Source organism: Tachyglossus aculeatus, chromosome 21, assembly GCF_015852505.1.
Source record: "Tachyglossus aculeatus isolate mTacAcu1 chromosome 21, mTacAcu1.pri, whole genome shotgun sequence".
Lineage (NCBI taxonomy): Eukaryota > Metazoa > Chordata > Mammalia > Monotremata > Tachyglossidae > Tachyglossus > Tachyglossus aculeatus.
The window spans coordinates 3,700,702-3,726,789 of record NC_052086.1 but is presented as its reverse complement, the minus strand read 5'-3'; the positions used below and the strand labels follow the sequence as shown (position 1 = coordinate 3,726,789).

The following is a 26,088-nucleotide window of genomic DNA, read 5'->3' as shown; positions in this document are numbered from 1 at the left end:
TGTCCCCTCAAACTCCTCCTCTCCTGTCACTTCAGCCTCCTCAGCCTCCCCCTCTCCTGCCACACCAACCTCCTAGCCTCCCCCTGTCTTGTCCCCTCAGGCTGCCCCTCTCCCGTCCCCTGAGCCTCCACAGCCTCCCGTCACCTCAGCCTCGCCCGGCTGGTTCCGCTCGGGTCCTCTCAGCCTCCCCGCCCCCGCCCCCGTCCCGCGGGCCTCCAGGCCCCGCCCTCCGCCCTCCGCCAATCCGGACGCCGAGCGGCGCGTCCCTCCCCCCGATTGGCTCTGCGGCGCCCAATGGCGGGTTAGAAGGCGGGGAATCCCGGGGGGGCCCCCTTCCCCCGCCCTCCCAATGGGAAGCGCGGCCCGGGCGGCGAGGGGCCCTCCGCTGAGCGGCGCCGGCCAATCGGGAGGCGGCGCGGCGGGTGGGGTGACGGGGGTGACGTCAGGCGTCGCCGGGCAGGGTGGCCCTGAGGGGAAGGGCACGGGGGTGTCGGTCTAATGGCGGCCTGCTGCTGGGCCGGCCGGAGGCTGGCGGCGTGGGGCCGGCTGGGTCGGGGCCGGGGGCCGCCATCGGCCCGGGGGCCGCCCGTCCGAAGCCTCGGGGACGAGCAGGGCCACGGCCGGGACCGGTGAGCCCCCGCCCGCCCTGCCCCGAGGCCTGCCCTGGGCCCTCCTCACCTCAGCCCCACGGTCGCCATTACAACCATCTTCTTCTTCATCATAATAACAACAATGACATTTATAATAACAATCAGGATAGCGTTTGTTAAGCGCTTACTACCACTACTACAGCCCTGCCCCAAGGCCTGTCCTGGGCCCTCCTCACCTCAGCCCCACAGTCGCCATTACAACCATCTTCTTCTTCATCATCATAACAACAATGACATTTATAATAACAATCAGGATAGCATTTGTTGAGCGCTTACTACTACTATTACTACTATACTACTACTGCCCTGCCCCAAGGCCTATCCTGGGCCCTCCTCACCTCTGCCCCACAGTCGCCATTATAACCATCTTCTTCATCATCATAATAACAACAATGACATTTATAATAACAATCAGGATAGCATTTGTTAAGCGCTTACTACTACTACTACCACTGCTACTACTACCGCCCTGCCCCAAGGCCTGTCCTGGGCCCTCCTCACCTCAGCCCCACAGTCGCCATTACAACCATCTTCTTCATCATAATAACAACAATGACATTTATAATAACAATAAGGATAGCATTTGTTAAGCACTTTACTACTACTACTACTACTACTATTACTACTACTACTACTACTACCGCCCTGCCCCAAGGCCTGTCCTGGGCCCTCCTCACCTCAGCCCCACAGTCGCCATTACAACCATCTTCTTCATCATAATAACAACAATGACATTTATAATAACAATCAGGATACCATTTCATTCATTCATTCAGTCGTATTTATTGAGCGCTTACTGTGTGCAGAACACTGTACTAAGCGCTTGGGAAGTCCAAGTTGGCAACAGAGAGACGGTCCCTACCCAACAGTGGGCTCACAGTCTAGAAGGGGGAGACAGAGAACAAAACAAAACATATTAACAAAATAAAATAAATAGAATACGTACAAGTAAAATAAATAAATAAATGAGTATTAAATACGTAAAAACAAATATACATATATACAGGTGCTGTGGGGAAGGGAGGGAGGTAGCATTTGTTAAGCGCTTACTACTACTACAACTAATGATGGCATTTATTAAGCGCTTACTATGTGCAAAGCACTGTTCTAAGCGCTGGGGAGGTTACAAGGTGATCAGGTTGTCCCACGGGGGGCTCACAGTCTTCATCCCCATTTTACAGATGAGGGAACTGAAGCACAGAGAAGCTAAGTGACTTGCCCAAAGTCACACAGCTGACAATGGGCGGAGCTGGGATATGAACCCATGACCACTGATTCCAAAGACCGTGCTTTTTCCACTGAGCCACGCTGCTTCTCAATAATAATAATAATACTAATAATGGCATTTATTAAGCACTTACTACATGCAAAACACTGTTCTAGGCGCTGGGGAGGTTACAAGGTGATCAGGTTGTCCCACGGGGGGCTCACAGTCTTAATCCCCATTTTACAGATGAGGTAACAGGCACAGAGAAGCTAAGTGACTTGCCCAAAGTCACACAGCTGACAATGGGCGGAGCTGGGATTTGAACCCATGACCACTGATTCCAAAGACCGTGCTCTTTCCACTGAGCCACGCTGCTGCTCAATAATAATAATAATGATGATGATGGCATCTATTAAGCTCTGACTATGTGCGAAACACTGTTCTAAGCGCTGGGGAGGTTACAAGGTGATCAGGTTGTCCCATGGGGGGCTCACAGTCAATCCCCATTTTACAGATGAGGTAACTGAGGCACAGAGAAGTTAAGTGACTTGCCCAAAGTCACACAGCTGACAATTTGAACCCATGACCACTGATTCCAAAGCCCGGGCTCTTTCCACTGAGCCACGCTGCTTTTCAAGAACGGTGCTACATGCCAAGCACTGTTCTAAGCGCTGGGGGAGATACAGGGTCATCAGGTTGTCCCACGTGGGACTCACGCTTTTCATCCCCATTTGACAGATGAGGGAACTGAGGCCCAGAGAAGTGAAGTGGCTTGCTGGAGGTCACACAACAAACAAGTGGCAGAGCCGGGATTATTAATAATAATAATTGTGTTATTAAGCGCTTACTATGTGCCAAGCACCATTCTAAGCACTGGGGGAGATATAGGGTCAACAGGTTGTCCCAGGTGGGAATCACAGTCTTAATCCCCATTTTACAGATGAAGTGACTGAGGCCCAGAGAAGTTAAGTGACTTGCCCAAAGTCACACAGCGGACAAGTGGCGGAGCCGGGATTAGAACCCATGACCTCTGGCTCCCAAGCCTGTGCTCGTTCCACTTACTGTGTGCCAGGCACTGTATTAAGCACTGGGGTGGATACAGTGGGACCCAATCTCTGTCCCGCATGGGGCTCACAGTCTCAATCCCCATTTTACAGAGGAGGTAACTGAGGCCAGGAAGTCACTTGCCCAAGGTCACCCAGCAGATAAGTGGCAAAGCGGGGATTAGAACCCATGACCTTCCAACTCCTAGGCCCGGGCTCTAGCCATTACACCACACTGCCGTCTGTTTGGGTTTAGGAAAGGAAGACGCTTTGATCCCTAGTGAGGAACGGGGGTCGTTGTGATAGTCGTAAAGTATTTATTGAGCACTTCTCACTGATTTCCCCCCCACATCCCAGCCCTCACGCTCCACTCATGCCAACCTACCCACCGGGCCTCCATCTCGTCTATCTCACCGCTGACCTCCTGCCCACATATCCCCTCTATTTATTTATTTTACCTGTACATATCTATTCTATTTATTTTATTTTGTTAGTATGTTTGGTTTTGTTCTCTGTCTCTCCCTTTTAGACTGTGAGCCCACTGTTGGGTAGGGCCTGTCTCTAGATGTTGCCAACTTGGACTTCCCAAGCGCTTAGTACAGTGCTCTGCACACAGTAAGCGCTCAATAAATACGATTGATTGATTGATTGGAACACCCACCCGCTTGGACGTCTATCAAGTGACCCATATTCCCCACGTCCAAGAAGCTTCCGCTCAGACCGGAGCGAATCTTCCATCACATTTAGTGCTTCCTTAAGCCGCAGTCCCCAAACCCATAGGCACCATCAATCGTATTTATCATCAATCGTATTTATTGAGCGCTTACTATGTGCAGAGCACTGTACTAAGCGCTTGCACTGTACCCCGGAGCCTCCTTCAGGGCAGCGATCCTGTCTCCCGATTCTATCGTACTGTACTCTCCCAAGCGCTTAGTACAGTGCTCTGCAGGCAGAGAAGCAGCGTGGCTCAGTGGAAAGAGCCTGGGCTTTGGAGTCAGGGGTCATGGGTTCAAACCCCGGCTCCACCAAGTGTCAGCTGTTGTGACTTTGGGCAAGTCACTTCACTTCTCTGGACCTCAGTTCCCTCATCTGTAAAATGGGGATTAAGACTGTGAGCCCCCGGAAGGGACAACCTGATCACCTTGTAACCTCCCCAGCGCTTAGAACAGTGCTTTGCACATAGTAAGCGCTTAATAAATGCCATTATTATTATTACCTTGTATCCCTCCTAGTGCTTAGAAGAATGCTTGGCACATAGTAAGCACTTAACAAATGCCATCATTGTTATTATTATTACTCAAAAATAACCCGGCGATAAATTAAGATCAGATGCCATGTGGCCGTTGTACACTCCTCTTCACTGATGTTTTGTTTTGTTGTCTGTCTCCCCCTTCTAGACTGTGAGCCCATTGCTGGGTAGGGACCGTCTCTATATGGTGCTGATTTGGACTTCCCAAGCACTTAATACAGTGCTCTCCACACAGTAGGCGCTCAATAAATACAATTGAATGAATGAATATCAATTTTCTCTCCAGGCCAGAGCCTACAGCCAAGGTGTCCAGAACACCAAAGATCTACACAAAGACAGGAGATAAAGGTAAGGCCGTTGCACTCTGCCCGATGGCAGGGATTCTGGGACAATTGATGTGGAAGGACGTGAGTCAGCAGGTCATGGGTTCTAATCCTGGCTCTGCCGCTTCTCGGCTTCGTGACCTTGGACAAGTCACTTCACTTTCCTGGGCCTCGGTTACCTCATCTGTCAAATGGGGATTCAGACTGTGAGCCCCAAATGGGACACAGTTGTCCAGCCCGATTTTCCTGTATCCATCCTAGCTCCTAATACAGTGCCTGGCACATAGTAAGCGCTTAACAAATACCATAATCATTATTATTATTACCATCATTATTATTATTAAGAATTCCTTCCCCAAATAGGATCTTACCTCTGTACTTTTTTTTTATAGCATTTATTAAGCACTTACTATGTGCAGAGCACTGTTCTAAGCGCTGGGGAGGTTACAAGGTGATCAGGTTGTCCCACGGGGGGCTCAAAGTCTTCACCCCCATTTTACAGATGAAGGAACTGAAGAAAGGAAGTCCAAACTAAAATAAATAATAATAATAATAATAATAATAATGGCATTTATTAAGTGCTTACTATGTGCAGAGCACTGTTCTAAGCGCTGGGGAGGTTATAAGGTGATCAGGTTGTCCCACAGAGGGCTCACAGTCTTCATCCCCATTTTACAGATGAGGGAACTGAGGCCCAGAGAAGTTAAGTGACTTGCCCAAAGTCACACAGCTGACAATTGGCAGAGCCGGGATTTGAACCCATGACCTCTGACTCCAAAGCCCGTGCGCTTTTCCACTGAGCCACGCTGCTTCTCAAAGGGGGCAGCCGACCTGTATTTGATTTAAAACGGCGGTTTAGATTGTGAAACTCACGTGGGACATGTAATAATAATAATAATCACGATGGCATTTATTAAGCGCTTACTATGTGCAAAGCACTGTTTAGTCCAACCTGATTAGCTTGGATCCACCCTACCGTTTAGTACAGTGCCGGGCACAGAGTAAGGGCTTAACTAATACCATAAAAAAAGAGAGTTTTGAATCTTCTGTTGTGTTGAAAGCCCACCCAATAGTCCCTTCTAGACTGTGAGTCCGTTGTTGGGTCGGGACCGTCTCTATATGTTGCCAACTCGTACTTCCCAAGCGCTTAGTACAGTGCTCCGCACACAGTAAGCGCTCAATAAATACAATTGAATGAATGAATGATATTATAATAGTTACAAATAGTTTTTATTCATTCAGTTGTATTTATTGAGCACGTACTGTGTGCGGAGCACTGTAGTAAGCGCTTGGGAGAGGACAATAGAACAATAAACATAAGGTTAGCCATCGTGCTGAGCATGGAGTTGGCTCGCCTTGGTGCCGTAGAGCGGAGCGGGTGACAACGGGAAAGGTTCTCGTGTGGAAAACGTTTGATTTTGGCTGTTCCTTTTCCCAGGGTTTTCCAGCACCTTCACTGGGGAGAGAAGACCCAAAAACGACCCCGTGTTTGAAGCGGTGGGAACCACGGACGAACTAAGTTCTGCCATCGGGTAAACACGGTTTGATTGGTAGGATCGATCAATCAATCAATCGTATTTATTGAGCGCTTACTGTGTGCAGAGCACTGTACTAAGCGCTTGGAAAGTACAATTTGGTAAAAGATAGAGACAATCCCTACCCAACAACGGGCTCACACTCTAGAAGGGGGAGACAGACACCAAAACCAAATAAGTAGACAGGTGTCAAGACCATCAAAATAGATAGAATTATAGCTATATACACATCATTAATAAAATAATGTGTATTTTATGTTCACTGGGGGAAGCAAGCGGCCTCGCGGGAGGAGCCCGGGTCTGGACGTCGCCGGATCCGGGTTCCAATCCCGGCTCCGCCACCTGTCCGCTGTGTGACGTTGGGCAAATCGCAGTGCTTCTCTGGGCCTCGGTTCCCGCACCTGCAAAATGGGGATTCAGTTCCAGTTCTCCTCCGGAGACGGAAAGCCCCATGTGGGACTTTTTTTTTTTTTATGGTATTTGTTTTGGTACGGTGTTTATGGTATGGTATTTGTTTTTATGGTATGGTATTTTTTTGTGGTATAGTGTTTTTTATGGTTTCCTGGTATTTGTTTTATGGTGTTTTTAATGGTATTTGTTTTTATGATATTTTTTATTATGGTGTTTGTATGGTATTTTAGGGTATTTGCTTTTATGGTGTTTTTTATGGTATGGTGTATTTTATGGTATCTGCGGTATTTGTTTTATGGTTTTTTATGGTATTTGTTTTTATGATATTTTTATGGTATGGTGTTTTCAATGGTATTTTTTGTGGTTTTTTATGGTATGGTGTTTTCAGTGGTATTTTTTATGGTTTTTGTTTTTATGGGTTTTTTTAGGATATGGTGTCTTTTATGGTATTTTTTATGGTATTTGTTTTTATGGTTTTTTAATGGTATGGTGTTTTTTATTGTATTTTTATGGTGTGGTGTTTTAAATGGTTTTTTTAATGGTATTTGCTTTTATGGTATTTCTTTTTTGTGGTGTGTTTTAATGGTATCTTTACGGTATTCATTTTTATGGTATTCTTTATGGTTTGGTGTTTTTTATGGTATTTACGGTATTTATTTATGGTATAGTATGGTATTTGTCTTTTATGGTAGGGTATGATATTTGTTTTATGGTATTTGTTTTTTATGGCATTTTTATGGGTTTTTTTTTAAGGTGTATGTTACTATGTGCCAGGCACTGTACAAAGTGCTGGAGTAGACAAAAGCTAATCATCAGTCGTATTTATTGAGCGCTTACTGTGTGCAGAGCACTGTACTAAGCGCTAATCAGGTTGTACTAAATAATGTACTAAAAGCTAATCAGGTTGGACCGAGTCCCTGTCCCACATGGGGCTCCCAATCTTCATCCCCATTTTCCAGAGGAGGTAACTGAGGCCCAGAGAAGTGAACTGACTTGCCCAAAGTCACACAGCAGTGAAGTGGTGGAACCAGGATCAGAACCCAGATCCTTCTGACTCGAAGGCCCGGGCCCTAGCCACTCATCTCTACCCCAGATTTTAGTTCAGTGCTTGACACATAGTAAGCGCATAAGAATTACCACAATTATTGCTCTTATTATAGTTGAACATAAAAAGTTTAAAAGATCAGGTAGTCCAGTTTGGGCTCATAAGGATGTCTTATTATGGTAAATTAGCAAAAAATTGGCAGTGCTGGGGCCCAAACAGTCTGTAGATTTGGGGTACGGGTGACCTTTTGAGGCTCTTTTAAGCGGTTGGTACAGTGTACTGAACACAGTAAGGGCTCAATAAATACGATTGGTTGTAACAGCACGAATGATGCTGCTGTTGTACTAATCACCGTGGTATTTATCGAGGGCTGGCTCTGTACTCAAGTATTTTGCCAAACTCCGGGGACGACAGAGGATAATCAGATCACAATTCTAGTCTAAGAGGAAGAAAGAGGAGCATATCCCCATTTTACAGCTGAGGAAACTGAGGCCCAGGGAGGCTCAGCGACTTGAGGAAGGTTACGCAGCAGGCCCGGAACGGAGCAGGGATGTGACCCCGAGTCTCCTTACGTCATGTCCCACACTCTGGGTTTTTTTTAATTGTACTTGTTAAGCGTCTTGTATGTGCCACGCCCTTACTAAGCGCTGGGGGAGATAAAATATAATCGGGTTAGTCGTGTCCATGCAAACCTAGGGAGGCAGTGTGGCCTAGCGGATAGAGCCCCTGCCCGGGAGTCAGAAGGACCTGGGTTCTAATCCTGGCTCTGCCACTTGTCTGCTGCGTGACCTTGGACAAGTCACTTCGCTTCTTTGGGCCTCAGTGACCTCATCTGGAAAATGGGGGTGACCGATCTCCTGTTCTCCTTCCTCCTACTGTGAGTCCCACGAGGGACAAGGGACTGTGTCCAACCTAACCGGCTCCTACGTACCCCGGCGCTCAGAACAGTAAGCGCTCAACAAACACCATAAAAACAAGCAAAAATAAATGTTCCGGGAATCATGACGTAATAGTAATACTACTAGTAATAGTAACGGTAGTAATAGTAATGATGGCTTTTGTTAAGTGCTTACTATGTGCCAAGCACTGTTCTAAGTACTGAGGTAGAGACAAGGTGATCAGGTTGTCCCACGTGGGGCTCACAGTCTTAATCCCCATTTTACAGATGAGGGAACTGAGGCCCAGAGAATTCATTCATTTCATTCATTCAATCGTATTTATTGAGCACTTACTGTGTGCAGAGCACTGTTCTAAGTGCTTGGAAAATACAATTCGGCAACAGAGACAGTCACTACCCAACAACGGGCTCGCAGTCTAGAAGCGGGGAGACAGACAACAATACAAGTAGACAGGCAAGTTGTGAACTTAAGAAAAGTTAGGTGACTTGCCCAAAGTCACACAGCTGACAGGTGGTGGTGCCGGGATTAGAACCCACGACCTCTGACTCCCAAGTCCGCGCTCTTTCCACTAAGCCACGCTACTTTTATAATTATGGGATATGTTAAGTGCTTACTATGTGCCAGGCACTGTACAAAGCGCTGGGGTGGCTACAAGCAAATTGGGTTGGACACAGTCCCTATTCATTCATTCATTCAATCGTATTTATTGAGCGCTTACTGTGTGCAGAGCACTGTACTAAGCGTTTGGGAAGTACAAATCGGCAACATATAGAGACGGTCCCTACCCAACAACGGACTCACAGTGTAGGAGGGGGAGACGGAGAACAAAACAAAACCTTCCATTCCAGTTCATCCTTCATTCTGCTGCCCAAGTTATTTTTCTACAAAACCATTCAGTCCATATTTTCCCCACTGGTCAGGAATTTCCAGGGATTGCCCATTCACCTCTGCATCTTTTTTTTAATGGTATTTGTTAAGCGCTTACTATGTGCCAGGCACTGATACTAAGTGCCGGGGTAGACACAAGTTAATCAGGTTGGACAAAACCCCTCTCCCTATCCCACAGAGGGCCCATAGTCTTAATCCCCATTGTGCAGATGAGGTAACTGAGGTACAGAGAAGTGAAGTGACCTGCCCAAGGCCACACAGCACACAAGTGGCGGAGCTGGGATTAGAACCCATGACCTTCTGACCCGGGCCCGGACTCCAGCCACTACACCAGGCTGCTTCTCCTTCCTCTTAGACTCTGAGCCCCTCCCGGGATCGGGATGGGAACTAATAATAATAATAATGGCATTTGTTAAGCGCTTACTATGTGCAAAGCACCGTTCTAGGCGCTGGGGGGGATACAAGGTGATCACGTTGTCCCACGTGGGACTCACAGTCTTAATCCCCATTTTACAGATGAGGGAACTGAGGCTCCGAGAAGTTAGGTGACTTGCCCAAGGCCATACAGCAGACATGTGGCAGAGCTGGGATTCGAACCCGTGACTTCTGGCTCCAAAGCCCGTGCTCTTTTCCACTGAGCCACGCTGCTTCTCTGTGGCCATCCTGGTGATCTTGCATCTTGGGGGCACGGAATGTGTCTGTTTACCGTTCTTTTGCCCCCTCCCAAGCGCTTAGTACAGTGCTCTGCACACAGTAAGCGCTCAATAAATACAATTGATTGATTGATTGATTAATCCTAGCCCCTCCTGCTGACTCACCTTGGGGAGGCCGATTTTTAAATGTCTCTGTGCCTCAGTTCCCTGCTTTGAAAAATGGGGATTCAATCCCTCTTCTCCCTCCTACTTAGACTCGGAGACTTATGGGGGACTTGAGTACCGTTTACCAACCCCAGCGCTTAGTACAGTGCTTCATTCATTGTTGGCACTTAACAGTGTGGCCTAGTGGATAGGGCCTAGGAGTCAGGAAGGACCTGGGTTCTAATCCTGCCTCCACCACGAGTCTGCTGGGTGACTTTGGGCAAGTGAGCCCGCTTCTATCAATCAATCAATCGTATTTATTGAGCGCTTCCTGTGTGCAGAGCACTGTACTAAGCGCTTGGGAAGTCCAAGTCGGCAACATATAGAGATGGTCCCTACCCAAGAGCGGGCTCACAGTCTAGAAGGGGGAGACAGAGAACAAAACAAAACATATTAACAAAATAAAATAAATAGAATAAGTATGTACAAATACAATAAATAAATAGAGTAATAAATATGTACAGACACATATACAAATATACAGGTGCTGTGGGGAGAGGAAGGAGGTAAAGCCGGGATGATGAGGAGGGGGAGGAGACTTCTAGACTGTGAGCCTGCTGTTGGGTAGGGACCGTCTCTGTATGTTGCCAACTTGTACTTACCAAGCGCTTAGTACAGTGCTCTGTACACAGTAAGCGCTCAATAAATACGATTGAAAGTCACTTCATTTCTCCGTGCCTCAGTTTCCTCATCCATAAAATGGGAATTAAAAGTGTGACCCTCATGTGGGATAGGGACTGTGTCCTACCTGATTAACTTGTATCTACCCCAGTGCTTAGAACAGTGCCTGGCACAGAGTAAAGGCTTAACAAATACCATAATTAATAATAATAACAATATCGACAAATACCATTATTATTTAGAGCACGCATACAATACAGTTAGTAGACACAATCCCTCCCCTTAAGGGTTTAAAATTTACAGTGTGCGGAGCACTATACTGACTGCTCGGGAGAGTACAAAATAGTAATAATAATAATGGTAATTGTTGTATTTGTCAAGCACTTACCATGTGCCAGGCACTGTACTCAGCTTAATAGAGAGGATCCCCACTCCCAAGGAGCTTATGTCTTAAATCCAGGCTTGGGTAACTGTAGCGTCAGCATAAAACGTAAGAATCAGGAGGACTAAATCTCTGGAGAAGACACGGATGCTAGGAAAAGTCCAGGGAAAACATGGAAGAGGCATTCCGGCAGCTAAATGGAGAGAGACCAGGACAACCATAATGGAACAGCCGTTACAGATTATATCGGAGGACGGGACCTTCTGGAGAAAATAGATCCATAGGGTCGCTGTGAATTGGAAACGACTTGGCGGCACTTGATAATAATAAAAATGCATCCCTCCCCCGGGCCTTGCTCCCCTCGTGGATTGATTTTGCTCCCTCTTCCCCCCTTCCCCTCAGGTTTGCCGCGGAATTAATCCGGGAAAATGGCCACGCGTTTGTGGACGAACTAGAGGAAGTGAGTTTCCCCGCGGATCGGCTCGGGGCGTCGGTTCCCACGGTGTCGGAGCCCCCCTTCTCCTCCCCAGGCCCGCTAGCCGTGTGGGATGGTTTTCCTAGCGGGCTCTGCTGTCCCGCTCTATCCGGACACATGCCCAGGCCGACGAACTCCGCTCCGGAACAAATAATGGCAAATAATAACAGTAATAATAACTGTGGTATTGGTGAAGCGCTTCCTATGTGCCATGCACCGTTGTAAGCGCTGGGGTGGTTACAAGGAAATAGGGTTGGACGCAGTCCCTGTCCCAAACGGGGCTCCCACGCTTAATCCCCATTTTACAGATGAGGGAACTAAGGCCCAGAGAAATGAAATGACTTGCCCAAGGTCACACAGCAGACAAGTGGCGGAGCTGGAAGCGGAACCCAGATCCTTTTGCCTCACAGGCCCGGACTCGAGCCACTCTGCTTCTCAAGACACCAGGTTGAATTCCCCAACCTTTTTTCAAATGGTATGGGCCAGGCACTGTACTAAGCGCTGGGGTAGATCCAAGCCACTCAGGTTATCCACAGTCCTCGTCCCACATGGGACTCCCCGTCTTAATCCCCATTTCACAGATGAGGGAACTGAGGGCTCAGAGGAGTGAAACGACTTGGCCAAGGTCTCACAGCAGACAAGCGACGGAGCAGGGATTAGAACCCAGGTCCTTCATCATCATCAATCGTATTTATTGAGCGCTTACTGTGTGCAGAGCACTGGACTAAGCACTTCAATCAATCAGTCAATTGTATTTATTGAGCGCTTACTGTGTGCAGAGCACTGGACTAAGCGCTTGGGAAGTCCAAGTTGGCAACATATAGAGACAGTCCCTACCCAACAGTGGGCTCCCAGTCTAAAAGGGGGAGACAGAGAACAAAACCAAACATACTGACAAAATAAAATAAATAGACTAGATATGTACAGGTAAAATAAATAGAGTAATAAATATGTACAAACATATATACATATACACATGTATATATATGATATGTCTATGTACATATCAATAATTCTTTTTTACATTAATGCGTTTTGTTTTGACGTGTATGGAGATCTTTAATTCTATTCATATTGATGCCTTTTTACTTGATTGGATGTATCTCCCCCAATCTAGACTGAGCCTGCTGTGGGCAGGGATTGTCTTTATTGCTGAATCGGCCTTTCCAAGTCATCATCATCAATCGTATTTATTGAGCGCTTACTATGTGCAGAGCACTGTACTAAGCGCTTGGGAAGTACAAATTGGCAACATATAGAGACAATCCCTACCCAACAGTGGGCTCCCAGTCTAAAAGGGGGAGACAGAGAACAAAACCAAACATACTGACAAAATAAAATAAATAGACTAGATATGTACAGGTAAAATAAATAGAGTAATAAATATGTACAAACATATATACATATACACATGTATATATATGCATATATATGATATGTATATGTACATATCAATAATTCTTTTTTACATTAACGCGTTTTGTTTTGACGTGTATGGAGATCTTTAATTCTATTCATATTGATGCCTTTTTACTTGATTGGATGTATCTCCCCCAATCTAGACTGAGCCTGCTGTGGGCAGGGATTGTCTTTATTACTGAATCGGACTTTCCAAGTCATCATCATCAATCATATTTACTGAGCGCTTACTATGTGCAGAGCACTGTACTAAGCACTTGGGAAGTACAAATTGGCAACATCTAGAGACAATCCCTACCCAACAGTGGGCTCCCAGTCTAAAAGGGGGAGACAGAGAACAAAACCAAACATACTAACAAAATAAAATAAATAGACTAGATATGTACAGGTAAAATAAATAGAGTAATAAATATGTACAAACATATATACATATACACATGTATATATATGATATGTCTATGTACATATCAATAATTCTTTTTTACATTAATGCGTTTTGACGTGTATGGAGATCTTTAATTCTATTCATATTGATGCCTTTTTACTTGATTTGATGTATCTCCCCCAATCTAGACTGAGCCTGCTGTGGGCAGGGATTGTCTTTATTGCTGAATCGGACTTTCCAAGTCATCATCATCAATCGTATTTACTGAGCGCTTACTATGTGCAGAGCACTGTACTAAGCACTTGGGAAGTACAAATTGGCAACATCTAGAGACAATCCCTACCCAACAGTGGGCTCCCAGTCTAAAAGGGGGAGACAGAGAACAAAACCAAACATACTGACAAAATAAAATAGACTAGATATGTACAGGTAAAATAGAGTAATAAATATGTACAAACATATATACATATACACATGTATATATATATGGTATGTATATGTACATATCAATAATTCTTTTTTACATTAATGCGTTTTGACGTGCATGGAGATCTTTAATTCTATTCATATTGATGCCTTTTTACTTGATTGGATGTGTCTCCCCCAATCTAGACTGAGCCTGCTGTGGGCAGGGATTGTCTTTATTGCTGAATCGGACTTTCCAAGTGTTTAGTAGTAATAATAATAATAATAATAATAATCAATCAATCAATCAATCAATCGTATTTATTGAGCGCTTACTATGTGCAGAGCACTGTACTAAGCGCTTGGGAAGTACAAATTGGCATCACATAGAGACAGTCCCTACCCAACAGTGGGCTCACAGGCTAAAAGGGGGAATAATAATAATAATAATAATAATAATAATAATAATAATGGCATTTATTAAACGCTTCCTATGTGCAAAGCACTGTTCTGAGCGCTGCGGGGATTCCAAGGTGAACCAGGTCCTTCTGACTTCAAAGCCACTAGGCCACTCCACCGCTCCTGAAGTTCCCTGCTTCCTTCAGCGAGGAGCATGTCAGTCAGTCAGTCAGCCAGCACTCAAATCTCGGCAGATGCCAGCCCGATGGGCAGCCGCCCGGTTGGCAGGCTGGCACGAAGGCACCCGCCGCTCGCCCCGGGCTCCTCATCAGCCCGGGGCCGACAGCCAAAAGCGCGTTCAGCCAACGTGCCGGGCGCGACGGGGAAGAATTCCTCCGGCCCCTTCCATCTCGCGTCCGTAACCAGCTGGGCGGACGGGAGGCGGTGCGGCCTAGCGGAAAGGGTCACGGGACCTGGCTTCTCCCATCCCGTGCCTGCTGGGTCACCTTGGGCAAGTCACTTCTCTCTCTTTTATTTTTATCTAATAGCGTTCTAAGCACCGAGGCGGGGACGGGTGAATTAGGCTGGACCCGGTCCCTGACCCGCATGGCATTCACGGTCTAAGTAGGAGGGATAAGAAGCAGCGTGGCTCTGTCTCTATATGTTGCCAATTTGTACTTCCCAAGCGCTTAGTACAGTGCTCTGCACATAGTAAGCGCTCAATAAATACGATTGATGATGATGATGATGATTGGAAAGAGCCCGGGCTTTGGAGTCCAAGTTCATGGGTTCACATGCCGGCTCCGCCAATTGTCAGCCGTGTGACTTTGGGCAAGTCACTTAACTTCTCTGGGCCTCAGTTACCTCATCTGTAAAATGGGGGTTAAGGCTGTGAGCCCCACGTGGGACAACCTGATCACCTTGTAACCTCCCCAGCGCTTAGAACAGTGCTTTGCACATAGTAAGCGCTTAATAAATGCCATTATTATTATTATTATAAGAGGCCAACTGGGCCCAGAGAAGCGACGTGACTCGGCTGAGGTCACACAGCAAGCAATTGGCAGAGTCATCATCATCATCATCATCATCAATCGTATTTATTGAGCGCTTACTATGTGCAGAGCACTGTACTAAGCGCTTGGGAAGTACAAATTGGCAACATATAGAGACAGTCCCTACCCAACAGTGGGCTCACAGAGTCCGGGATTGGAACACAGGTCCTTCTGACCCCCGGGGCCCGGGCTCTATCCAGTAGGCCACGCTGCTTCTCATTTCTCACTTTGTTTTTCTGGACCTCAGTTTCCTCTTCTGGAAAATGGGGATCGAACGCCTGTCTTCCCTTCCCTTTAAACCCCTCTTGGGCAGGGACTACGTCCGACCTGATTGTTGCGTATCCACCCCAGCGCTTAGCTTAGTGCTTGGCACAGAGTTAGGGCTTAACAAATACCACCGTTAGGAAGAGACCATTCTTCGCTAGAAAGCGCTGGCCAAGTGAGCGTCTTCTTGCCCGGATAATAGCGAGCCGGGAATCCGAGCAGAGGGAGCAAGTCAGCTCCCTCTGAGAAGCAGCGTGGCTCAGTGGAAAAGGGCCCGCGCTTTGGAGTCAGAGGTCATGGGTTCAAATCCTGGCTCCGCCAATTGTCAGCTGTGTGACTTTGGGCAAGTCACTTCACTTCTCTGGGCCTCAGTTACCTCATCTGTAAAATGGGGATGAAGACTGTGAGCCCCCCGTGGGACAACCTGATCACCTTGGAACCTCCCCAGCGCTTAGAACAGTGCTTTGCACATAGTAAGCGCTTAGTAAATGCCATCATCATTATTATTATTAAAGGGTGATGCAGAAGGGAGGGGGAGATGAGGAAAAGTGGGGTGCAGTCTGGGGAGGCCTCTTGGAGGAGATGGCCTTTCAGTAAGGCCTTGAAGTGGGGGAGAACTGTGCCTGGCACGTAGTAAGCACTTGACAAATACCACAGTTATTATTACTCTCCCAAGCGCTTAGTACAGTGCTCTGCACACAGTAAGCGCTCAGTGAATAAGGTCGATGGATCGGTCCCGCCTGCGCATCCATCAGGTTCCGCCCTCCCACCCACCGGTCCCGGAGACCCCCCTAGGTACTTCCGAAGCGCTTAGTACAGTGCTCTGCACACAGTAAGCGCTCAATACGATTGATGATGATGATGATGATAATGTGGCAGCCACAGCCCAGGAACCCCCAAATCCCACAGCCTCAGAAACCGCCCAGCCTGGTCCCCTCTGAGAGCTGCTTCTCCACTGCCACCTCACCACGGGCTTCCAATCAATCCGTCAATCAATCGCAGTTATTGAGCACTTAACTGTGTGCAGAGCACTCTGCTGAGTGCTGGGAGAGGCCAACACAACAGAGTCGGTAGATCCGTTTCCTCCTCACAAGGAGCTTACAGTCGAGAGGGGGTGACCTATGGAAAATAAATAATGAATGTAATTTATTTTAACTTAATACACATAAATAATAAATACACCCAGTGCTTAGAACAGTGCTTTGCACATAGTAAGCGCTTAATAAATGCCATCATTATTATTTGTAGGCACAGTCAATCATATTTATTGAGCGCTTACTGTGTGCAGAGCACTGTACTAAGCCCTTGGGAGAGGACGGCAGAACAATATAGCAGACCCATTCCCCGCCCACATTCTGGGGGAGGAAACAGGCAGTAATAGAAGTAAATTACATAAATCCTGAGTCAACCACTGTTGGCACTAAACTGTGAGCTCATTATGGGCAGGGAGCGTGTCTACCAACTTTGTTATTTTGTACTCTCCCAAGTGCGTAGTACAGTGCTCTGCAAACAGGAAAAGCTCAGTAAATAAGATCGATTGATCGATCCTATATATGTATTATTTATATTTATTGACTTTACATTGATTGATTGCCACCCCTGATGCCAGGCAGTGATCTCTTTCCCTCTCTCCCTCTCTCCCCCTCCGACTTCCCTTGATTCCGGCTTCCCGCCACCGTCTGAAGATCCAGGGCTTCCTCCAGGACGTGGGATCCAGCCTCGCCACTCCAAACTCCTCGGCCAGGGAAGCCCACTTGAGTAATTCTGGGGCGGGGGTCCCCTTTAGGACCGGTGATGTCCTTCCTTCCCTGGAGGGAACATTTCGGTGACCCCTCTTGGGTGGGTCATGGGGGTGGGGGGGACGCACTGTACCTAAGAAGGGTGTGTTTTGGTTTTTTTTGTTGGGGGGAGGACTGACGGGATGTTGGGGGTCTGGCAGTGTCCGGGGGGCGGCGGGGGGGGGTGCTGGGTGGCATACTATCCGTCGATAGCTGCAGTTTTGGGTTGCTTCCTATCATTCATTCATTCAGTTGTATCTAGGGAGCACTTATCAATCAATCAATCAATCAATCAATCATATTTATTGAGCGCTTACTATGTGCAGAGCACTGTACTAAGCGCTTGGGAAGTACAAATTGGCAACATATAGAGACAATCCCTACCCAACATTGGGCTCACAGTCTAATGCGTGCAGAGCACTGTACTAAGGGCTTGGGAGAGGACAGTACAACAATAAACAGACACATGCCCTGCCCACAACAAGCCGACAGTCTAGAGGGGCAGAGACAGATATAAATATATTTTAAAAATGACAGATATGTACATGATGCTCTTGGGCTGGTCAGGGAGGAAGAACAGAGGGAACGAGTCAGGGCGACACAGAAGGAAGTGGGAGAAGAGGGAAAGGAGAGCTTAGTCAGAGAAGGCCTCCCGGAGGAGATGGGCCTTCATTAGGGCTTTGAAGGCAAGCAGACTAACAGTCTGTGGGATTTGAGCTTTGCACATAGTAGGCACTTAACAAATGCCATTATTATTATTATTATTATTCTCTGGGCCTCATCTGTAAAAAGCCGTGTGACTTTGGGCACTTCTCTGGGCCTCATCTGTAAAATGGGGATGAAGACTGTGAGCCCCACGCGGGACAGCCTGATCACCTTGTATCCTCCCCAGCGCTTAGAACAGTGCTTTGCACATAGTAAGCGCTTAACCAATGACATTATTATTATTATTTGAGGAGGGAGGGCATAGCAGGCCAGAGGCAGGACGCGGGCGAGGGGTCGGCAGCGAGATGGTATTTATGGAGCGCGTCCTGTGTGCAGAGCACTGTACTGAGCGCTTGGGAGGGGACAAGAGACCCATGTAAGGGCCGCGTTCCCTGCTCCAAAAGAGATTTGAGTGTGTGGCCCTGCCCTTAGAACGGACGAGGTTGAGCGAACAGCCCGTGTTGACCCTGGAGCGATGGATCGACGGCTACAGCGACCAGCTGCCCCCGCTCACCGCCTTCATCCTGCCGGTGAGTGGTAGCGCTCGGCGTCCTCCGAGGGCCAGTGCTCCCTGGCCGACCTCGGGATGGCAAGCGGCGGGGGCCCTGGGGAGTGAAAGCTCAGTGGCCTGCCCGGTGGCTACTGGAACTGGAACTACCGTCTCCCCCTTCTAGACTGTGAGCCCGTTGTTGGGTAGGGACCGTCTCTATATGTTGCCAACTTGGACTTCCCAAGCGCTTAGTCCAGTGCTCTGCACACAGTAAGCGCTCAATAAATATGATTGAATGAATGAATGGAACAACTGGCCCTTTCCCAATGGCTGGTGACCGGACGACCCCCACCCTGCCTAACTGGATGGACCCAACAGCCAGTGTCCTGACAACCACTTCCCCCACACATACATCTAACCGGATGGGTCCAAATAATAATAATAATAATGATGGCATTTATTAAGAGCTTACTATGTGCAAAGCACTGTTCTAAGCGATGGGGAGGTTACAAGGTGATCAGGTTGTCCCATGGGGGCTCACAGTCTCAGTCCCCATTTTACAGACGAGGTAACCGAGGCACCGAGAAGTGACTTGCCCGAAGTCACACAGCTGACAATTGGCGTAGCCGGGATTTGAACCCATGACCTCTGACTCCAAAGCCCAGGCTCTTTCCACTGAGCCACACTGCTTCCCCAAGTGGTCAGCGACCTGCCGACCCCTCCCTCCAGCCTAACCGGATGGACCCAACGGCCAGTGTCCTGACAACCACCGCCCCCCTGCCCCCCCCCCCCCCCATATCTAACCAGATGGGTCCAAATAATAATAATGGCATTTATTAAGCGCTTACTATGTGCAAAGCACTGTTCTAAGCACTGGGGAGGTTACAAGGTGATCAGGTTGTCCCATGGGGGGGCTCACAGTCTTAGTCCCCATTTTACAGACGAGGTAACCGAGGCACCGAGAAGTGACTTGCCCAAAGTCACACAGCTGACAATTGGCGTAGCCGGGATTTGAACCCATGACCTCTGACTCCAAAGCCCAGGCTCTTTCCACTGAGCCACGCTGCTTCCCCAAATGGTCAGCGACCTGCCGACCCCTCCCTCCAGCCTAACCGGATGGACCCAACGGCCAGTGTCCTGACAACCACTGCCCCCCTGCCCCCCCCCCACATATCTAACCAGATGGGTCCAAATAATAATAATGGCATTTATTAAGCGCTTACTATGTGCAAAGCACTGTTCTAAGCACTGGGGAGGTTACAAGGTGATCAGGTTGTCCCATGGGGGGCTCACAGTCTTAGTCCCCATTTTACAGAAGAGGTAACTGAGGCACAGAGAAGTGACTTGCCCAAAGTCACACAGCTGACAGTTAGCGGAGCCGGGGTTTGAACCCATGACCTCCGACTCCAAAGTCCAGGCTCTTTCCACTGAGCCACGCTGCTTCCCCAGGTGGTCAGCGACCTGCCGAGCCCTCCCTCCAGCCTAACCGGATGGACCCAACGGCCAGTGTCCTGACAACCACCGCCCCCCCGCCCCCCCCATATCTAACCAGATGAGTCCAAATAATAATAATAATGATGGCATTTATTAAGCACTTACTATGTGCAAAGCACTGTTCTAAGCGCTGGGGAGGTTACAAGGTGATCAGGCTGTCCCATGGGGGGCTCACAGTCTTAGTCCCCATTATATAGACGAGGTAACTGAGGCACAGAGAAGTGACTTGCCCAAAGTCACCCAGCTGACAATAAGCGGAGCCGGCCATGACCTCTGCCTCCAAAGCCCAGGCTCTTTCCACTGAGCCACGCTGCTTCCCCAAATGGTCAGCGACCTGCCGAGCCCTCCCTCCAGCCTAACCGGACGGACCCAAATGGTCAGCGACCAGATGACCCCCCCTCCCCTACCTAAGCGGATACGCCCAAATGGCCAGTGCCTCAACAAGCCCTTCCTGAACCCAAACGCCTCCAAATGGCAAATGGTCAACGACCCCAAGAGCACCCCCACCCCCCAACCAGATGTGCCCACATGACCTAACGAGCCCCCCTCAAAACCAGACACGTCCAAATGGCCCGTGGCCCGACCCCCATCCCTTCCTCCTCCCCCGCCAACCGGACGCATCCAAAGATCCGACGTTCCCCAATCCCACACTAAGGCAGGTCACCGGACCGTAGGCCTCAATATTCCCCCTGGTTGTCCCAGTGATTCCGGCCCCCCTGCCCTCCCCGGTGTGGGCGGTTTCTGGGGAGCGGGGACGGGGGGAATCCCACCGACCGTGAACTCTGGACGGCGGGGGTGGCCGAGGAGCGGCAGGACCGTGTCTGGACGCGGCTGACGTCTGCTTCTCTGGCCGAGACAGTCGGGCGGGAAGAGCAGCAGTGCCCTCCACCTCTGCAGAGCCGTGTGCCGCAGGGCCGAGAGATGGTGAGTGCCACCGCCACGCCCCTCGGACCGGCCGGACGACCGCCCCTCGGACCGGCCAGGCCCGGCCGAATGGCCCCCGGCCTGATCGGACACCGAGAAACTCCCAGAAAGGGAACCTGAGGGCAGGAAGGGAGGACATGCCCTGTTCGTGGTGTCTGTTAAACACTTACTAGGTGCCATTCCCCCGGGCCTGGAATGCCCTCCCTCCCAACATCCGCCAAGCTAGCTCTCTTCCTCCCTTCAAGGCCCTGCTGAGAGCTCACCTCCTCCAGGAGGCCTTCCCACACTGAGCCCCTTCCTGCCTCTCCCCCTCGTCCCCCTCTCCTTCCCCCCCATCTTACCTCCTTCCCTTCCCCACAGCACCTGTATATATGTATATATGTTTGTACATATTTATTACTCTATTTTACTTGTACATATCTATCCTATTTATTTTATTTTGTTAGTATGTTTGGTTTTGTTTTCTGTCTCCCCCTTTTAGACTGTGAGCCCACTGTTGGGTAGGGACTGTCTCTATATGTTGCCAATTTGTACTTCCCAACCGCTTAATACAGTGCTCTGCACATAGTAAGCGCTCAATAAATACGATTGATGATGATGATGATGCCAGGCACTGGTCTAAGCACTGGGGTAGATAGAAGCCAATCGGGATGGACACAGTCCCTGTCCCACGTGGGGGTCCCAGTCTTTATCCTCATTTTACAGATGAGGGAACTGAGGCCCGGAGACGCGACTCACCCAAGGTCACACGGCGGAAACGTGGCGGGGCCGGGACTAGAACCCGGGTCTGCTGATCATGGGCTGTCTCCACTAGGCCATGCAGCCTGCCAATGTGTGAGCTGAAATAATGATGATAATAATGGTATTTGTTAAGCGCTTACTATGTGCCAAGCACTGTTCTAAGCACTGCGGGGTTGGGGGGATACAAGGTAATCAGGTTGTCCCACATGGGGCTCGCCGCCTTAATCCCCATTTGACAGATGAGGGAACTGAGGCCCAGAGAAGCGAAGTGACTTGCCCAAGGTCCCACAGCAGAGCAGTGGCAGAGCTGAATTAGAACCCAGCTCCTTCCGATTTCTAGGCCCAGACTCCAGCTACTAGGTCACACCCTCCCAAGAGTCTAGAGAGCTGCAGTTCAGAAGTCACCTCAATCGATCGATGGTATCTATTGAGCGCTTACTGTGTGCAGAACACTGTACTAAGCGCTTGAGAGAGTACAGTCCAAAAGAGTTAGCAGACACAAGGTTAATGAGAAGCAGCGTGGCTAAGTGGAAAGAGCCCAGGATTGGGAGTCAGAGATCGTGGGTTCTAATCCCAGCCCTGCCACTTGTCTGCTGTGGGACCTTGGGCAGGTCATGTAAATTCTCTGTGCCTCAGTGACCTCATCTGGGAAATGGGGATGAAGACTGTGAGCCCCTCGTGGGACAACCTGATTACCTTGGTTCTACCCCAGTGCTTGGAACAGTGCTTGGCACATAGTAAGCGCTTAACAAATACCAGTATTATTAGAGAAACAGCATGGCTCAGTGGAAAGAGCCCGGGCTTTGGAGTCAGAGGTTATGGGTTCAAATCCCGGCTCTGCCAATTGTCAGCTGTGTGACTTTGGGCAAGTCACTTCACTTCTCTGTGCCTCAGTTCCCTCATCTGTAAAAATGGGGATTAAGACTGTGAGCGCCCCCGTGGGACAACCTGATCACCTTGTAACCGCCCCAGCGCTTAGAACAGTGCTTTGCACATAGTAAGCGCTTAACAGATGCCATTATTATTATTATTATTATTATTATTATTATTAATACGCTGCCTTCTCTCCTTTTAGCGTGGTTCCTTTGGTTCAAGCCGGAGAGGCTGATGCCAGCGTGGCCAAGTTCTTGAACAGGTAACAAACAACGTGGATTTCAGAGAGCGGCGGTCAGTCAGTCGATCAGTCAGTGCTATTTCTTGAGCGCTTACTGTGTGCAGAGCACTGTCCTAAGAGCTTGAGGGACTAATAGTAATATTAATGGTATCTGTTAAGCACTCTGTGCGAAGCACCGGTCTAAGCCCTGGGTTAGACACAAAGTAGTCAATCCCTGTCTCCCGTGGGGCTCACAGTCTCCATCCCCATTTTACAGATGAGGGAACTGAGGCCCGGAGAATTGAAGTGACTCGCCCAGGGTCACACAGCAGACAAGCGGCGGAGCCGGGGATTAGAACCCACATCCTCTGACTCCCAGGACCGGGCTCTACCCATTAGGCCATGCCGCGTCCCTGCACTCGGCTGTCCTGGAGGCACTGTTTAAAGTCAGTCTCGTTAGCCCCATTTTTCAGATGGGGAAACTGAGAGCCAGCGCGGTCTGGGGGAAGAAAGCACGGGGCCGGAAACCGCAAGACCTGGGCCAAGTCACTTCACCTCTCTGGGCCTCCGCTTCCTCCTCTGTGAAATGGGGATTAATCCTCCTCCCTCCAATTAGGACTGTGAGCCCGTGTAGGATGGAGACCGTGTCTAACCTGATGACCCTGTATCCACCCCAGCGCTTAGACAAGTACAAAATATTATCATTAATATCCCCCGCTCTTGGACCGTGAGCTCCGAAGGTCATGGGTTCCAATTCCCGTCTGCTGTGTGACCTTGGGCAAGTCACTTCACTTCTCTGGGCCTCAGTTTCCTCGTCTGTCAAATGGGGGGTGAAGACCGTGAGCCCCACGTGGGGCAGGGACTGTGTCCAACCCTCTTTCCTGGAATCCACCCCAGAGCTTAGTACAGTGCCTGGCACATAGTAAGCGCTTAACAAGTACCATAATCATCATCGTCATGGGGAAGGGGGGATGATCTGGTGGTAACAGTAATTGTGGTGTTCGTTAAGCACTTACTGAGCGCTAAGCGCTCTTCTAAGCACTGTAGAACATGCAGGGTCATCAGGTGGGCACAGTCTCTGCCCACCCCGGGGGCTTACAGTCTCTGTAGGAAGGAGAAGAGGTATTGAACCTCCAATGTACTTTCTAAGCGCTTAGTACAGTGCTCTGCATACGATAAGCGCTCAATAAATACGACTGATTGCATGAATGCATTTTCCAGATGAGGGAACTGAGGCCCAGAGAAGTGAAGCGACTTGCCCAGTGTCACACAGCGGGCACGGGGCAAGCCGGCATTCGTTCATTCTTTCAGTCGCATTCATTGAGCGCTTACTGTGTGCAAAGCACTGTACCAGGCGCTTGGGAGAGGACAGGATGTTGCCCACTTGTACTTCCCAAGCGCTTAGTACAGTGCTCTGCACACAGTAAGCGCTCAATAAATACGATTGATGATGACGATGACAGTACAACAACAGACACATTCCCTGCCCACGGGGAGCTTACGGTCTCGAGGGGGAAACAGACATGAGTAGAAATAAATGTCGTGACAGATAAGGACGTGAGTGGTGTGGGGCTGGGAGGGGGGAAGGAAGAAAGGGAGTCCGTCGGGGTGATGCAGAAGGGAGCGGGGGTATTAGGGAACGCCTCTTGGAGGCGCTTAATAAATACCATAATTAGGAATGCCGCTTCCTCCGTTCCCTCCAGGCTGAGCGACTATCTCTTCACCTTGGCCCGCTACACGGCGATGAAGGAAGGAAACAAGGAGAAGATGCACAAGAAGAAGGAAGGCTGAGGCCCCGGCGGCCAGCCTGGAGGCGGCCAAGGCCAACTGTGGGTTGTTTGCGTGAGGCCGAGCGGGCCGGGGGGCACGGGGGAGCGGGGGGTCTCGCCCCCCGGAGCGGAGACGCTCCAAAGTTTTCCGGGAATAAACGGCACCGAGCTGGCACCCGTTCCCCGCTGCGGCAGAGGGGAGAAGCTCACGGGGGAGAGGAGCGGGAACGTCCCCAGAGGTCCGAGCCGGGACGGACGGGTGCGGTTGTGTGTCTGTGTGGGGTTGCTGACCGTGTGTGTATCTTTCATTCATTCATTCAATCGTATTTATTGAGCGCTTACTGTGCGCAGAGCGCTGTACTAAGCGCTTGGGAAGCACAAGTTGGCAACAACGTATAGGGACGGTCCCTACCCAACAGCGGGCTCACAGTCTAGAAGGGGGGGACAGGCGACAAAACAAAACATATTAACAAAATAAAATAAATAGAATAAATATGTACAAATAAGAGTAATAAATACGTACAAACATATATACACATATATACATATGTATTTATATATGTATATATATGTATCTGCTGTGGGGTGTGTGTGTGTGTGTTTCAAAGCACACTCCACTGTCAGGTGTGGTTTAAGCACTTAGAACAGTGTTTGACACACAGTAAGGGCAATAATAATACTATTATTATTATTATCAATAAGGATGTGGTGCATATTTGTGTGTGTGTGTGTGTGTGTGTGTGTGTGTTGCAAAGCACACAACACCAGCAGGCATTGTTTAAGCGCGTAAAACAGTCCTTGACACATAGAGAAGCAGCGTGGCTCAGTGGAAAGAGCCTGGGCTTTGGAGTCAGAAGTCATGGGTTCAAATCCCCACTCCGCCAACTGTCAGCTGTGTGACTTTGGGCAAGTCACTTCACTTCTCTGGCCTCAGTTCCCTCATCTGTAAAATGGGGATTAAGACTGTGAGCCCCACGAGGGACAACCTGATCACCTTGTACCCCCTCCAGCGCTTAGAACAGTGCTTTGCACATAGTAAGTGCTTAACAAATGCCATCATTATTATTAGTAGTAGTAAGCGCTTAACGAATACCATTACGATTATTAAGGATGTGTGTGGGCATTTCAAAACCTTCTCCACCGGCAGGTGTTGTTCCAGAGCATGTGTGTGTTTGTGTGTGTTTTGCAAATCGCACTCTTACCAGGCGAGCCTTATTCAAGGATGCAGAATGTGTGTCTATTGCGAAGCACACTCCGACAGCAGAAGTTGTTCAAGGATGCAGAGCGGGAGTGTGTGCTGGCGTGTATGTGTGTGTGTTACAAAGTCCCCTCCACCGGCAGAAGTTGTTCAAGGATGCAGGGTGTGTACGCGTGCAGGCGTGCCTGTGTGCGGAACAAAGCCCAGTCCCCCAAGGAGGCGTTGCTGGAGGGGGCGGCCAAAGCACCTTCGCAACAGAAATGTGAGTAACCTGCGCCGGAGAAGCTTTAAATGTCCCATTGAAGGGGAAAGGCTGCCCACCCGCCCGGGTTTTCTCTTTGCGTCCCCTCGGCCCTAGAAAAGTAAAATAACTAGGACTAGGCCCTA

General features: G+C 49.1%; 1 protein-coding gene across 1 annotated transcript; it reads left to right on the top strand.

Annotated features, from left to right (window-relative positions):
* The first annotated feature begins 498 nt into the window (after nt 1–498).
* On the top strand, nt 499–24,788 carry MMAB (metabolism of cobalamin associated B). Its single transcript, XM_038762372.1, has 9 exons — nt 499–629; nt 4,436–4,497; nt 5,911–6,004; nt 11,513–11,570; nt 17,195–17,267; nt 18,425–18,522; nt 20,836–20,900; nt 22,717–22,776; nt 24,438–24,788. The coding sequence occupies exons 1-9, from the start codon at nt 499–501 to the stop codon at nt 24,523–24,525; spliced, it is 729 nt and encodes a 242-aa protein (XP_038618300.1). The 3' UTR covers nt 24,526–24,788.
* The last annotated feature ends 1,300 nt before the right edge of the window (nt 24,789–26,088 follow it).

Bases quoted from the DNA above. Each gene is read 5' to 3' on its own strand.
- MMAB (XM_038762372.1), top strand. From the start codon at position 499: ATGGCGGCCTGCTGCTGGGCCGGCCGGAGGCTGGCGGCGTGGGGCCGG. The intron at 17,268-18,424 runs GTAATTCTGGGG...CCCTGCCCTTAG, and splicing joins GGCCAGGGAAGCCCACTTGA to AACGGACGAGGTTGAGCGAA. The intron at 18,523-20,835 runs GTGAGTGGTAGC...TGGCCGAGACAG, and splicing joins TCACCGCCTTCATCCTGCCG to TCGGGCGGGAAGAGCAGCAG.